The 16,316-nt window shown below is 47.7% G+C and overlaps 1 protein-coding gene across 1 annotated transcript in view; it reads right to left on the reverse strand.

The window, feature by feature from the left end:
* slc7a11 (solute carrier family 7 member 11) overlaps positions 1-9,941 on the reverse strand; it is a 158,874-nt gene extending 148,933 nt beyond the window's left edge. The window contains exon 1 of the mRNA XM_067972315.1: positions 9,425-9,941. Coding sequence (XP_067828416.1) covers positions 9,425-9,707 — 283 coding nt within the window. The 5' untranslated portion in view covers positions 9,708-9,941. The remainder of the gene's footprint in view (positions 1-9,424) is intronic.
* Between the last annotated feature and the right edge of the window lie 6,375 nt (positions 9,942-16,316).

A 16,316-nucleotide genomic window follows, 5' to 3' on the forward strand; every position in this document is an offset into this window, starting at 1 on the left:
CGGCTGTTTGGACTCAGGGTGAACAACATTCTGCCACCTTAAACAGGCTGACAGATACTTTAGAAGTGGCCTTCCAAGGCATCACACATGTCCTCCAAACTGTTGTCCAGCAGGGTGGTAGGAGTGATGTGGCCCTGGCCCAGGAGAGGGATGATGGCGAAAGGGGACATGGAAGTGGGGACGCCAATCAAAGCGCTCCCACGTCTCACCCGTTACCCCCCTCTTAACCAGTACCCGCGATGCTGCCCCTTCTCCAGGTAGCTGAGTGAGGCCTGCACAGGTGCAGGTGGAGCAGTCTTTGGAGGGGCCCTTATGGGCTCCAAAACGTAGAAGCAGTAGGATGAGAAAGGATAAGGTTTTGTGATCACGAAGGGTATGCACAAGGGTGTCTGACAGACTGTCATGTTTTTCATTTATATTTGTTTTTTGTTAAAGTCGCATTAAATGTTATCATTCTCACCATTACTGCCACGTCTTGCCCAATCTTGACTGGCTTTTGCGATAGGGCCCTTTGATGAGTATCACCATGAATGGCAACACTTAATGCCACCCACTTTACAGTGGGTATATGTGTAGTTGCAGGACTGTTTTGTGCAGGGAGGGGTGGGGGTGTTGGTGCTGCTCTTTCCAGGTGGTCTGAGGACTGGACTCTTCACACTTTTTGATCTTGCGAGAACCGTTCACATATCAGTGACTCCCTGGCCTTACGAGCAGCCAGGTGAGCCGCTGCTCTGGCCATGGATTCCTCCTCCTCCTCGATGTGGATGCCAGATGTGGATGGGGCCTCCTCAAGCAGCACCCCTCTCTGTTGTGCCTTGTTGTACAGGACACAACACACTACTACTCTATGTGTTGTGTATTGAAGTGCTCCTCCAGAATGATCAAGGCACCTAAATCGCATCTTGAGCAGCCCTATAGCATTCTCATGTGGGAAGCCAGCCACAGAGTGGAATCCCACTGCCCTTTCCCTCTGGCTGAGGTCGTCCATGGGGAAGTTGACGTACTGCGAGGCCCTGTGGAACAAGCCATCGGTGACCTGTCTTATGCGCGTGTGTGCAGACGACTGAAAGACTCCGGTGACGTCACCAGTGGCATCCTGGAATGATCCGAAGGCAAAGAGTTGAGGGCAGTGGTGACTTTAACAGCGACAGATAATTAGGTGCCACCAGGCCCAATCGGGAGCAGCTCAGCGTGAAGGAGGCTGCAGATGTCTTCGACCACCTGGTGACTCACTCTGAGCCTCCGTATGCACTGCTCCTCAGAAAGGTCCAGAAAGCTCAGCCTCAGCCTGTAGACCCTCTGGCGAGGGTAGTGCCTCCTGCGATGGCGCTCCCTCTGTTGTTGCCCTCTGTGCTTTTGTGCAGGTCCCTGTGGCGCAGCACTGTGTTGTGGAGCTCCAAGTGGCGGAAGTGCACGCCGTGCCTGGTAAGGCTGGTGATGTTGCTCGTCCTCGAATGTAGTGGTGAATGCAGCCATGGCGCCCCCCCCCATCCTGATGGTGTCAGTTTGAAGGGGTCCAAAAAGTTGGTAAATATGCGAAAACAGAAGAATTCTGAGTGTAAACCAAGAATTTTCGGTCTAAACACAGAGATCTCCCATTCAAAAGTTTGTCTGAGACACCCTGCTGCAGTAATTTGCCTTTTATCCCCATCTGTCAAACAGGCATTTAAATGTCCAACTGGCTGCTGCCTGAAACACGTCCCCTTGAACATGGAGTGTTTCCCACAGCACGGGAAACACGCTGAGGTTGAATTAAAATCGCACCCCTGCCTCAATCGCCACAAAATTAACGACTTAAACAAGATCAACTATGTCAATAAGTGGTTTAACTATCATCCCGCCTTAATTTAATTTCCAGTGGGACTTCCAGATTCCTGAAGTGCGCGCGCACACAGGTGCGTCTGTGGCAACCCCAGAAGTCAGCGGGTTGGAGCCGGCTTCTGAACCTGTTCGGGATTTTCCCGAATTTTGCAGCCCCCAACGCATCCGCAATTCCATTTTGAAATCAGCCCCCATATCCCAGGACGGGCCAAAACCTTTAGGGAAGGATCGGCTAATTTGGAGGAAACGTAATCTGTGAAACTGAAAATGAGAGATCGATTTTTTAATCGGGAGGTAGGCTATTTGGGGGTGAATTTCCGCAGGGGTTCGCCTGTTCGTCCACCGTATTTCGGCAGAAGAGCAGTGGAAACTGCGGGAGAGAGGAAAAAGTGCTGTGTGCAGCGTTTTTCCAAGGTTTCCTTGACTCTTCCTCCAAAGTTACAGGAGAACTCCCACAGAAATTTACTCCCCGCCCCCCGCCCAAGATGTCATTACAGCGAACTTGCTCCTGCTGGACCAACACATTCACTGAAGCATTCGGGAAGATTCAGGAAGAAATTGGTCATCCTGGCCACTGACCTTACAAAATCCAGTCGGTTTACCTTGATCTTGCCGCTGTATGAGGACCAAACCTTGGGTGTCGGTAGCATAATATAAACAGCTTAACTATTGATTTGCATTGAACACTACACTCACGTAAAATGTTCATGATGAGAGTTGTACAAACTTGTGTCATAGTCTGGAAAATCTATGTTAATCACTGTTTTAGATTGTAGCCCATTATTACTTTGATGTCAGCCATGGCTCAGTTGATAGCACTCTTGCCTCTGAATTAGAAGGTTGTGGATTCAAGTCCTCCTCCAGAGACTGGAGCACAAAATCTAGGCTGACTGTACTGCTGAGAAGTGGTGCACTGTCGGAGGTGCCGTCTTTCAGATCAGACATTAAGCCGAGGCCCTGCCTGCCCTCTCAGGTGGATGTAAAAGGCCCCATAGCACTATTCAAAAGAAGAGCAGCAGAGTTCTCTCTGATATCCTGGCCAATATTTATCCCTCAACCAACATCACCAAAAAAAGATTTTCTAGTTACTACCACATTGCTGTTTGTGATATCTTTGCTGGCTGCCGCATTTCCTACATTACAACAGTGACTACACTTCAAAAAGTATTTCAATGGCTGTAAAGCACTTTAGGATGTCGTGAGGTCGTGAAAGGCTCTATATAAATGCAAAGTCTTTCTTTTCTTTTACAAAAAACTTGCAATAACAGTCAGACAATAAACCTATACAGTTTATCTGCCACTGTAATTTTGTAATTAAGATAATAATAGATGGCTAGCAGTGAGACAAGGTAAAAATTGAATGAAGAGCTTACAATTGCGTCAAATCATGAAAATGATTCTCAACACCACAAAATTCAACTGGGGGCTCATATCTCTATCGGAATTTTTTTTAAAAAAGACCCTGAAATTTCCCAGTGGTTCCACCAGGGGAGTGCAGTAGTGCCTCCAGGAAAACAGCAGAGACCCCCTGGTGGTTTCTCAATGGGTGGAACTTCCATCCATCCCTTACAAAGCAAATTACAAGTAGGAGTCCCTGCTCCTGTGCCTCAGTCAGGCATACCAGCCTCCACAAGGGCACAAATAGACCCCACCGGTAGGGTACAGGCCTGACAATAAGACCATGTTTGCAGTTGGAAGTTTGGGGGAGCAGGGGTGAAGCTGGAATTCTGAAACTCAATGCATATTGGCAGGGCAGAGGTTGGGTACTCTGTGATGAATGGCTCACCTCTTGACCCCTCAAAGCCTCTCCACCATCTACAGGGCCCAGGTTAGCAATGTGATAAAATTACTCATCACTGACCTGCATGGTTTCAGTGCAAAAACACTCAAGGAGTTCAATACCATGCAAGACAACATATTTCACTTGATTGGTGCCCTTGCCACTGGGATGAACATCTACCCCTTCCCTCATCGGTGCACTGTGGATGCAAAATGTACAGGATGCACTGCAGCAACTCACTAAGTTACTTTGAAAGTACCTCCCAGCCTCATGATGTCTGAGAAGGACAAGAGCAGCAAGTGTTGTTGGAATACCATCACCTCCAAATTCCCCTCCAAGTCTCACGTTATCCTGACTTGGATGTATATTGCTGTTCTTTCATCATCACTGAACCAATATCCTGTATTACCTGCCTAACTCCATTGTGGGAGGACTATCACCATAAGCACTGCAGCTCAAGAAGGCCCCTGACTACCTTCTCAGGGCACCCAGGGATAGGCAACAAATGCAGCCTTGCCCACATCCCAAGAACAAACTTTTAAAAAATGTAAAGTTCTACCTCGGAGTTATTCACAACATTCCAGCAAACCTGTTAAAATAAGTAACATGTACCTTTTCTATACTGAAAGTTTGACATTGACTTAAGTCAGTTTTGGGCAAAAATGTAGCGTCTGTACTGTAATTGAAGCATATGTCAAATCAATTCACCCTCAGGCCATTTAACAGAAGCAATGTAAAGACCACTTGAAGGAGGTAGACTCACACTGTCTCAACCCCATACAGTTAGCAGTATTCCTACAAATTCTATGAAACCAATATTTTTGATCTTTAATTTTAAAGTTAAAAATGTCCCCAGGGGATTCACAGTCTTTAGGTTTCTAGTGTTAGAACTGAGGCAACTGTCCCATCAGTTCTTTGCCAATAATAAAAAGTCTCATCATCATGAGACACCAGTGAGCTGAGGTCAATGCAAAGTTGCTTCTGAGAAACTCTGTTTCCTCTTTCATTCGAAATGCTTCTTCTCTCCTCAACATCTCTTAACTCTCATTTTGTCCAAGACAGCTCCCATGAGGGATGATCTAACAGTCTGTTACAGTAATAGACAGGAGTCAAGAAAAAACTTGTTTGATCATCGATTCTTCTCTTACCTGCGGCCTCCAACCATTTCTTTTCTCCATCGTAAACTTTCTTGTGCATCTCAATTTTAATGATACTACTATGATCGGTGGCCCTCTGAAATTTCTTTCTTATTCCTTCTAAGCTCTGAATACGCTGTCCTACCAGCTCAGTGGGGTAATTTTAACCTAATTTGCCAGGCGGGAAAGTGACGGGATTGGATGGCACTCTGGTTTGACACCCCACCCAATATTATTCTTCATTGACTTAAGTGGAGAGAAATGATCGGGCAACGTAACCCTTTGACGCCCTTGTCCGCAGTAAAAACATTGCTCTCTCTCACCCTGTCATTCCCCCTGGAAGGCCCTTATCTCCTCTCCCTTAAGTCCAAGGGACACAGACTTGAACATCTATGGTGGACAACTGGTTTAGCCTTTCATCACCAGGTCGGTCTAGACCACATAAAGCACTATCGGGTCCTGCTCTCCTTTGCCAAAACTGCTCACTATTCCAGGATCATCCTGGAATGCAAAGATAACCTCCCGGCTTCTCTTCTCCACTACAAACAGTCTTCTTAAACCCCTCTCCCCTGCCCCCTCCACCCACACCTCCAACAAAAGTGCGAGGAGCTCATGGACTTCTTTGTCACTAAGATTAAGACCATCCGTTCAGCTGCCTCTGCCACTTCCCTCCCTTCCCCTAGCCCACCAAACGAAATTTCCCCCAAGATTCTTCCTGCCCTAGATCTAAACTCGCATCTCTCTTATCCCGCCTCATGTCCTCTCCGAGCTCATCTTGTCCATGAGGCCCACCATCTGGTCCCTTGACCCTATTCCCATCAAATTGCCAACCACCCAACTTCCTTTCCTGGTCCCCATGTTAGCTGATATTGTTAATGGTTCCCTCTCCTCAGGTACTGTTCCCCTCCCCTTCTAAACTGCCGTCATCAACCCCCTTCTCAAAAAACCCACCCTCGACCACTCTGTCCTTGCAAACTACCGGCCCATCTCCAACTTCCCTTTCCTCTCCAAAGTCCTTGAATGTGTTGATGCCTCCCAAATCTGTGTCCATTTTTCCTGCAACACCAGGTTTGAACCCCTCCAATCAGGTTTCCACCCCTGCCAAAGCACTATAACAGCCCTTATGAAAGTCATAAATGATATCCTATGTGACTGTGACCATGGTAAACTATCCCTCCTCATCCTTCTCAACCTGTCTGCAGCCTTTGACATGTTTGACCACACCATCCTTCTCCAATGCCTCTCCTCCGTCGTCCAGCTGGGTGGGACTGCCCTCGCCTGGTTCCATTCTTATCGATCCATTCGTAGCCAGAGAATCACCTGCAATGGTTGTCTTCCCACTCACACACCATTACCTCTGGAGTCCTCCGAATATCTATGCTTGGCCCCCTCCTATTTCTCATTTACATGCCACCCCTCGATGACGTCATCCGAAAACACGTCAGGTTCCACATGTACGACACCCAGCTCTACCTCACCATCATCTTTTTCGACCGCTCCACTGTCTTTGATTTATCATGCTTCTTGTCCGACATCCATTACTGAATGAGCAAATATTTCCTCCAACTAAATATCGGGAAGACCGAAGCCATTGTCTTCAGTCCCCACCACAAACTCCGTTCCCTAGCCACTGATTCCATCCCTCTCCCTGGCTACTGTCTGAGGCTGAACCAGGCCATTCGCAACCTTGGCGTACTATTTGACCCTGAGATGAACTTCCGACCCCATATCCGCTCCATCACCAAGACCGCCTACTTCCACCTCTGTAACATTGCCCGTCTTCGCCCCTGCCTCAGCTCAACTGCTGCTGAAAACCTCATCCATGCCTTTGTTATCTCTAGATTTGACTATTACAATGCTCTCTTGGCTGGCCTCCCATCTTCCACCCTCTATGAACTTGAGCTCATCCAAAGATACGCTGCCTGTATCCTAACTTGCACCAAGTCCCGTTCACTCGTCAACACTGTGCTCACTGAACTACACTGGCTCCTGGTCCAGCAACGCCTCAATTTTAAAATTCTTGTCCTCCCTATCTCTGTAACCTCCTCCAGCCCTACAACCCTCGGAGATCTTTGCGCTCCTCCAATTCTGGCCTCATGCACATTCCTAATTTTAATTGCTCCATCATTGGCGGCCGTACCTTCAGCTGCCTAGGCCCTCAACTCAGGAATTCCCTCCCTAAACCTCTTCATCTCTCTTTCCTCCTTTAAGACGCTCCTTAAAACCTATCTCTTTGACCAATGTTTCACCTGTCCTAATATCTCCTCACATGGCTCGGTGACAAATTTTGTTGGATAACGCTCATGAAGTGCCTTGGGACGTTCTACTATGTTAAAGGCGCTACATAAATGCCAGTTGTTGTTGTAGTTGTTGATGTAAAACCAGTGTTGCCCCGATTCTGTCAGTTTCCCAATGGGCGGGTTAGGTTAAAATTGTTCCTCTTGTGTTAGTGCAATGAGTATTGATTCTATCTTCCACTTTAACTCATTCTTGCCCCAGTACTAGAGAATGGGTACAATTGGGACACAATGGGGTAAATTTTAACAGGGAGTCAGGAAGAGAGTGGTGGTGGAGTGGAGATTTCCTCACTGGAAACCTGGAAGTATTGGTTTCCTGGACGTCCTTACGATTTTGACGTAAGGACATCTTTCAACTATTTTCAGTAGGTTTCCCACCCGACAGGCCAGCCAGATTGTCAGTCAGACAGGAGGGCAGCCTGGAAGCGGATGCCAGCAGGTAAGTCTTAGATCGGGCGGGGGAGGGGGGTGGGGGGGGGTTGGTCCGTCATGGGGGGGCCATTGGGGGAGTCATCGGAGTTGGCGGCCATTGGGAATCATGGGGGGGGTTCGGTCATCAGGGGGTCAGATATGGGGAGGTCGGAGATCGTGGGGCATGGGATCGCGGCAGGTAAGCTTGTTGGGCCTGGAGGAAACGCTCCTGCTCCTCCTGGCCCACAAACAGTGCAGTAAAGGCAGTTACCTGTTGAAATGGGCCCTTCTCGCCTCCTCTTACGTGGCGTGAATCAGAAGGCCTGGGAATCCCGGCCCCCAGGAGCTAAAAATAAAAAAGCCTATTAAAATGGAGGCCCACAGCCTCCTTAAAAGATTTTACTGACTGACCTGCCTCCTGAGAGCCGGTTGGTCGTCCAACCCTCGACCCCCCTCCATTAAAACCGGAAGTGGGCGGGTTGGAGTCGGGTTTTACTTTTTTACAAATTTTACCTTCCCACCTGCCCCCAACCCACCCGTTCATGGGGTTTAAAATTTACCCCAATAACTCAGTGTTGTCCAGTACCACCTTCCTCCAGGCAGGTATAAAACTGGTAGCTGCAGTATAATTACAGAGTGGGGCTCTGTAAAGCCCTGCATGTGTGCATATGTAGAGGTATGTTTTAAATACTCCAAAAGCTTGTCAGTTAAAGAGTCCAGAAGAAAATATGGCTTCATTTTAAAATCACGTAATCCCAAATATATAAAGTGATTTTTTTTTTTACTTTTTCCAGAGTAAATGCTACAAAATTAAGACTGGAGTTGTACCACTCTGGTTGTAAACTCAAACTCTAGGGATAGCTTCCTGGGAGGGGGGGGGTTTCACACCAAGTAGCTTTGGTGCGTTTAACATACAAAAATGACGGGCAGTAAAAGACCACCTGGTCCATCAAGTCTGCCCCACACCATGATGCTTGGAGCATCATGGCTAGACAATTCCTACCTCCCCCCTACCCCGCTGACATGTAATCTCCAGAAAAAAAAGGGCTAATAAGGGGGGATAAAAACACTGGAAAATTCCTCTCCGACCCCAGCAGGCTATTGAAATCAGTCCAGGAGATCCCTTTGACCATGTGCATGTTAACTGTTAATCCACTTATTTTCTGTATGACATGATCTCTGCCCCAGCCATGAACCGGTCCAGCTCCCTCTTGAAGGCAGGCAGAGAGACAGCATCCATCACACCAGCCGGCAACGTATTCCAGAGACTTACTACTCTCTGGGGAAAGAAGAACTGCCTGACATCGAGCCTATTCCTACTTTTGCATAGTTTCCTGGATTATACTGCACGCACAAGACTGCTTCACATTGATGTGAAAGTGGGAGTGTAGCAGTGCCCTAAACAAAATACAACAGCAACTTGCATTTATATAGCACCTTAACATAATAAAACGTCCCAAGGCGCTTCACAAGAACATTATCAGATAAAATTTGACTCCGAGCCACATAAGAAGATATTAGGGCAAAAACAGGTAGGTTTAAAGGAGGACTCCTGAGAAATACTTGTATTGATATGCTCTCCATGTTAGTATAATTTAACATATCACAATATTTAATAACTATATGCATATATAATTATTAAAAAGTATCACCATACACATTCTACTTTCATCCTGGTTTGATAGAGTACAGTAGTTTCAGAACCACAGGTTATAGTAAAGGGAAGCTTCTCACGCCTGTAGTTGTGCAGTTTACATTATCGCTATTTAATTTTGTTTGTTAGTCGAAGAAGACCAAACACTGAAACTTCCGGGAGCACTGGTGACCCAGAGTCTTCCCATCGTTTCCCAGCATCACGCTGAGGCGAACTACTTCTGATACTTCGTGCCTTTCAATCGTTTCCCTTCGGGTAAAAACACTGGGCAAACACGAAAGTTTTGGATAACTTTGTAAACTCTGAGAAGTCGAACACAACTCACCGAACAGCGACAAGACACCGCACGCAGTCCACATAACCAGAGCCATCCCTACGGTCCCGGTGTGTTGCAGGATCCCCTTGGGAGAGATGAAGATGCCAGCGCCGATGATCGTCCCGATTATAATCGATACACCTCTCAACAACGTTACTTTCTTCTTTAACACCACTTTGTTTGCGGGGCTTTTACTCTGTTGCCGGGAGTCCGCAGCAGGTGGTACGAACCCATTGGTTCCTGCGTTGATGTGATCTCCGCTGGAGATGGTAGACAGCGGGCAGGTGGACATGATGCTTAAAGTTAATAAGAAGTCAATGGATTGCACTCGCCAACTCTGCTTCGATGGTTCTGATTCACCGAACGTGCTTTCCTTTGATCTTTCTGGTGCTGATCCCACTGCCACGGGTCTGTCTGTACTGGAGACTGTGCCCCGAGTAAATGCAGGTGTGTGGTTTAAATTGGGTTGTTGCCAATAATGTTCATGTTACCATTGATTACATGTGCATCTGTGAGTATGTCTGTGTGCATCTGTCTCCGTGCTGCTGCTCAAAACCCTCCTGAAAGTAACAACTCAGCTTCCGCCTGCTCTTTATTCAGCCTCGGGCAAACAAACACTTGGTTGATGCGACTACTCAGGATGTGTTGCATCAGCCAGAAACAAATGATTTACAATTACTCAACACTTTACCGCTTGCGCTGCTTGGGCAACCTGAGATCCCTTCAAACACTTCCTCTCTCTCTCACACTCTGCTTCTTGCTTCCCATTCGTGCTTCCCCCTCTTTCTCAATCTCTCACCCTCTCTCTTTCTTTCCCACACACACACACACACACACAGGTGTACTGTCTCACACATATATGCACACGCAAGTATCTGCAAAGAGAAATTACAAATAGAATTTCAAATATACATCTTTCGACAGCACCCACCCGAAACCTTGTTTCTCTACAGATGCTGACTGACCTGCTTTGTATTTTCAGCAGTCCTTTTTTGTTAATTTCACATTTCCAGCTTTTGCAGTTTTTCTTTTTATTTTATGTATCCAAATACACTATCACACTCAGGTATACTGTCACACACAGGTATAGCCTCTGAAACACTCCTACAATGCTCTGTCACATACACATATAATGACTCATATAAACAAACAAAACCAAACAAGTGTAGCCCATCTGCTGCTGAAAGGCTGGATGGAGGCCTTTGTCACCCCCAGTTCCCCAACGCCTTAAATTTAAAATTCTCATCCCCATGATGAAATCCCTTCATGGCCCTGTCCCTCCCTATCCCTATAGCCTCCTCCTGCCCCACAACCCCCTCCCAGAACTCTTTGTTCCGCTGATTCTGACCATTTATGCATCCTTCCCCTTTTCCCCACCATGGGTGGCCATGCCTTTCAGCCGTCGAGGCCTCACTCTCTGGAATCTCCCTAAACCTTTCCACTTCTCTATCTCTCTCTCCTCCTTTAAGGCCCTCCTTAAAGACCACAGGGTCGATATTAATCCCTCCGACTCGCGGGAGAGGGCCGGGGGGGGATTAAAAATAAAAAGTTGTGAAACGTGACCCCAACCTGCCCGTTGACACACTCTCGAGAGGTGGGACACTTCATTATAATATTTAAATCAGACTCCCACAGTGCCATGGGATCCACTAGAGGTGGAAGGGCCATCAGTAGCAGGAGTGAGCACTGCTGTACGGCATAATGCACAGGGTGTTATCACCAGTAACTATACCGACGCAAGACCAAATCTGGTCTGATGCCACGGCATGCAGTAATGAATTAGGGACCATCACTGACGGGGACGACCTACTGGAAGTTAATAGGAAGTGGGCAAACTTCAGGAGGGATCACCCGAGTTAGAAGGAGGGGACTTAACCTGAGTCCTCTTCTTGGCCTGTTCTGCTTCTTTAAAAAGTAATCTGCTGGACGCAGTCGTCCAGCATAATGTAGCACCCAATGTAATCGTGACCAAGATTCTAAATCACTTGGGGAGCCAAAACCTAAATTTAGTAACCGTGCTAGATCAGGCAAAGCAGCGCCCAGTCAAGACCCCTAGAGCCTTCAGTAATCGCCTGTATGATTTATATGAAAGAACCCAGAACCAGGCACCCGATAGTACCGCGGCAGGGAAGAATCAGGAACAATTTAAAAGCTGTTCCTGGCCCAGCTTCACCCTTCAGTCAGAGCCACCCTGGGTATGGCCATAAGAGCCACCGATCTGCGGACAGAGATACAGGCTAACGCTCACAGAGCCTGGGAGATGGTAAAGGACCAGTTAATGTCCCAAATCCCAAAAGGACTGCCCACCTCAAAGAAAGCAGTAGCAGCAGTGGAGGGACCTAGGCACTACCCTACCGTGGGACCATGTTATGATTGTGGGAAGAACGGCCACTTAGCCAAAGACCTAAGAGGACTCAGACCTGTGCCACATAACGACGCACCTTCTAAATACGTCCTGAGGGATGACCCCAAGCCCTCAGGGATAGAACAACAATTGGCTCAGTTGATAACATTGTTGAAAACTCAAATTACCATGGGGGGAGAGCAAAATTACCCACGGGTGTGCGCAGTCACCGAGGCTAGTGCACCTCCGATAGGGGAACCTACCAAAGGATCTCTATGAAGGGGTTTGGCCCCCAAAGATTGGTTGGAAGTGGGGTTCCAACCCGATGGGAATGGGAGACCAGCAATTCTTGCTGTCCCACAAGGGGACCGGCAGTAGACCATGCTTGTCGTTACTGACTCAGCTGTTACCATCATCCACATCCCATACCCTGAACGCCAAGCAGCGGCGGGCAAGGCTTGTTCACTCCTTAATGGGTTTAATGGCGATACAGCCACTGTATATACAGGAAACGCCTCTGAACTTTGGTTGGGAGGTCTGGCCTGTAAATTCATGGCGCTGATGCTGATGACCACCCCCGAGGGTTGGGGAATTTTAGGTGCTGATGTGCTGGATCAATATGGCGCGGTGATCGATTATAATCAGGACTGTATATGGATGGGATTAAGGAATAAAGAAAGCATTGTAGAAATTTCAGATGCTCACTTGGCCTTTGCCTTTTTAAAAGCCGCCCTGTACGACCCACCAGAAAGCGAAAATGAAAATGTGTTAGAATTAATTCAGAGACACCTAGTGGTGTTCTCCACGTGTAAGCATGATTGGGGGAGACTGGTGGGTGAGGAATCTATTTGTGGTCCCCCTCACCCCTTTACTAAACAATACCCCATCCCAAGGGCAACCCACCCCTACGTCCAAGACACTGTAGGATCCCTGGTCAATCAGGGTGTTGTTAGAACAGGCACTTTCACGACCAGTTCACCCACCTGGCCAGTTAAGAAGCCTGATGGCAGCTGGCGACTGACTATTGATTATCAGAAATTAAATTCTGTAACACCAGCCTGTTCACCGGTAGTAAGAGAAGCTCCCACCATCCTATCCCAAACTCCCGTTGGTTCCAAGTACTTCTCGACCCTCAACATCTGGAGTATTCCTGTTAAAAGGGACGACCAATACAAATTCGCGTTCACATTTGAGGACCAGAGTTACACCTGGACCTGCCTGCCCCAATGGTTCCATAATGCTCCCACGATTTTCCACAAACGAATGGCTGCAGTTCTAAAGACTTTTTCCCGGCCAACTGCTTGCTACAGTACATAGATGACATATTGCTGGCAACTGACAGTATGGAAGAGTATTTGTCTCTCTTACACGAACTATTAACACTGTTGACCCAATTGGGATTAAAAGTGAATCCCCGCAAGGCCCAGTTGGTAAAGGAACAGGTCACCTTTCTGGGAGTGTCCATTTCCCCCGACAGATCGTCCCCTGACCCTCACAAGGTGGAGATCATACAGCGACTGCCATTGCCCACCTCCAAAACAGCTCTACGGTCACTCCCTGGTTTGTTGGGGTACCAGAGGAACTTCATTCCAGGCTTCGTGGAATGCGCAAAACCCCTTTATGAACTGATAAAACAACAGGGCGATGACATACGCCCGGCATGGATGGACGCTCACACCCAGTCCATCGCTAAATTAAAAGCGGCAGCGATGCAGGCTTCGTGCCTGCTTCCTCCGGATTCCACACTGCCTTTTCATTTGGAGGTCGAGGCCACCGAACAAAGCCTCACCACAGTTCTCTGTCAGAAGCGGGCCGACCGGCTGCAGCCCATTGTGTATGCTTCTCGAATCCTACAGGGGGCCCCCACCAGAAGGACCATGGATCCACCTCCAGATAGATTTCATTGGACTACTTCCTCAGACTCAAGGCAACTATCAACATGCCCTTGAAGTGGTGGATCAATTCACTAACTGAATTGAAGCATTCCCATAACACCGTGCTCACAGCAGCCAAAACCCTATTAAGTCATGTGTTTTGTAGGTGAGAAATGCCTTTACAAGTAGACAGTGATTAAGGGTCACACTTTACCGGTAAAATTTTCATCCATTTGCAGGAAATATTGGGGATTAAGCACAAATTGCATATTTCCCACCCCCCTCAGTCGTGTGGAGTGGTCGAAAGGGGAAACGGGACCCTTGAAACAATGTTAAAAAAATTATGTGCAGACCACCCCACTCAATGGGCTAACATGTTGCTGATGTGTTTAATGGCAATAAGATCGACACCCCATAAAACAACAGGAGTCTCCCCATATCAGGCTATGACAGGAACTCATTAGAACGCCGGGCCATTTAACACCAACAGGGATGAGCCCCTTAACACAGGAACCATGCAGTTCCAATTGGTTGGAACAAGTGGTGGAACATATCCCCAATCTTTTGGCCATGAATCAATGCATGGCCAAAAGATTGGGGAAATCAAAGAACCAAACTTGATAAGAAAGTATGGCCCTTTGAATATCAAGTGGGAGACACCGTCATGGTTCCAAATTATTGGAAGAGGAAGCATGCCTTCGAGCCCAAGTGGTGGGGACCATATCCGATTGTGGACCGATTGAACATCGCAGTCTATTTAATTCAATTAACTGGGAAAAAGGGCTCAAAATTTAGGAAGTGGCATCATATTAACCAATTAAAAACTGCAGAAGAGTAAATACTGCACTGACCTTGTTCCCCACTGAACCATGAAATGGATCATCTCGATCATCAGGATGATGCTGGTCACGACCGTAGCCATGGAAGGATGGGGAAACAGCAGGACTTGTAGCATGACGCATGAGTGTGATGGATGTTCACTAAGTAGCGACTGGAGGGGGAAGGTCTCCACTGGAGATGCCATTGTATCAAGTACCTCAATGGATCAGATCCGTTGGAACACCAGTTCGAGATTGGGTAGGGCGACCATAGAAACTCTGGGCCGGACCATACACAATCTCTGAGACTGATTATAACACACTCTACCAGTATTCCTTACCTAGGGGAAGGAGGGAAGGCCCTAAACTGGTCACAGCTGAGTTTAAGACACCAAGGGTTGGTGAGGTGTTAAGAGGAAAATAAAGGTGGCTTCTCTTCAACCACTTATGAGATCCGAATTATTCCCAAGGATAACAACGAAAATACATCCCAGGGAGATTGTCCAGAATCCAGGGAGGGCCCGAAAAAGGGGTTGGTGGTCACCCATACGTATAAATGCCTATACAACGACATAAGATACGAGATAGTGCCAGTCGTTCTCCATTTTGGGGATATACCCCTCCCTGAGGATCTCTGCCTCTGGAAGTTTGCCACGTTCTATCAAAAATTGGTGAGTGAGGCCCTTGAGGACTTCCTAGTGAAGAACGATGCCCAGGAACAGTGGGGAGCAGGAAATTGGGAGGGAGACACAGAACGAGTAAACATGACCAGAACAGAGAGTAGGCGGAGGAGGAAGAGAGGACTATGGGAGTGGTTGGGCATCGGAGCCACTGCAGCGACAGCAACCTGGAACAGAGTAGATATTGAGGAAATGTGGGAACAGAGTGAGGCCATGAGAAAGCAGCTGAAAGGAATCATTGTAAACAATTTTACAACACCAAGTTATAGTCCAGCAATTTTATTTTAAATTCACAAGCTTTCGGAGACTTCCTCCTTCCTCAGGTAAATGTTTCAGGAGCTCCTTGAAGCCTACGCATTTATACATATAGAACAATACATGGTGTTTACAGACTGCCCCTGCAACTGCCCGTTGCCAAGGCAATCACCGTGTTCAGACAGAGAGGTGTCACCTGCAGAACCCCCGAATACACATTCAACAAAAAAACAAACAGGGAAAAAAAAAAACAGAGAAAAAAAACAGAGAGAGGCAGAAACATCCGGAAGGCAGAGAGAGCCAGCAAATGACCCATTATATTAAAAACAGATAACATTTGTTCGCTGGTGGGGTAACGTGTAGCGTGACATGAACCCAAGATCCCGGTTGAGGCCGTCCTCATGGGTGCGGAACTTGGCTATCAATTTCTGCTCGACGATTTTGCGTTGTCGTGTGTCTCGAAGGCCGCCTTGGAGTACGCTTACCCGAAGGTCGGTGGATGAATGTCCATGACTGCTGAAGTGTTCCCCGACTGGGAGGGAACCCTCCTGTTTGGCGATTGTTGCGCGGTGTCCGTTCATCCGTTGTCGCAGCGTCTGCATGGTCTCGCCAATGTACCATGCTCTGGGGCATCCTTTCCTGCAACGTATGAGGTAGACAACGTTGGCCGAGTCACAGGAGTATGAACCATGCACCTGGTGGGTGGTGTCCTCTCGTGTGATGGTGGTATCTGTGTCGATGATCTGGCATGTCTTGCAGAGGTTACCGTGGCAGGGTTGTGTGGCGTCGTGGACGCTGTTCTCTTGAAAGCTAGGTAATTTGCTGCGAGCGATGGTCTGTTTGAGGTTGGGTGGCTGTTTAAAGGCGAGTAGTGGAGGTGTGGGGATGGCCATAGCTAGGTGTTTGTCCTCATTGATGACATGTTGAAGG

The sequence above is a fragment of the Heptranchias perlo genome, chromosome 1 (assembly GCF_035084215.1).
Source record: "Heptranchias perlo isolate sHepPer1 chromosome 1, sHepPer1.hap1, whole genome shotgun sequence".
Lineage (NCBI taxonomy): Eukaryota > Metazoa > Chordata > Chondrichthyes > Hexanchiformes > Hexanchidae > Heptranchias > Heptranchias perlo.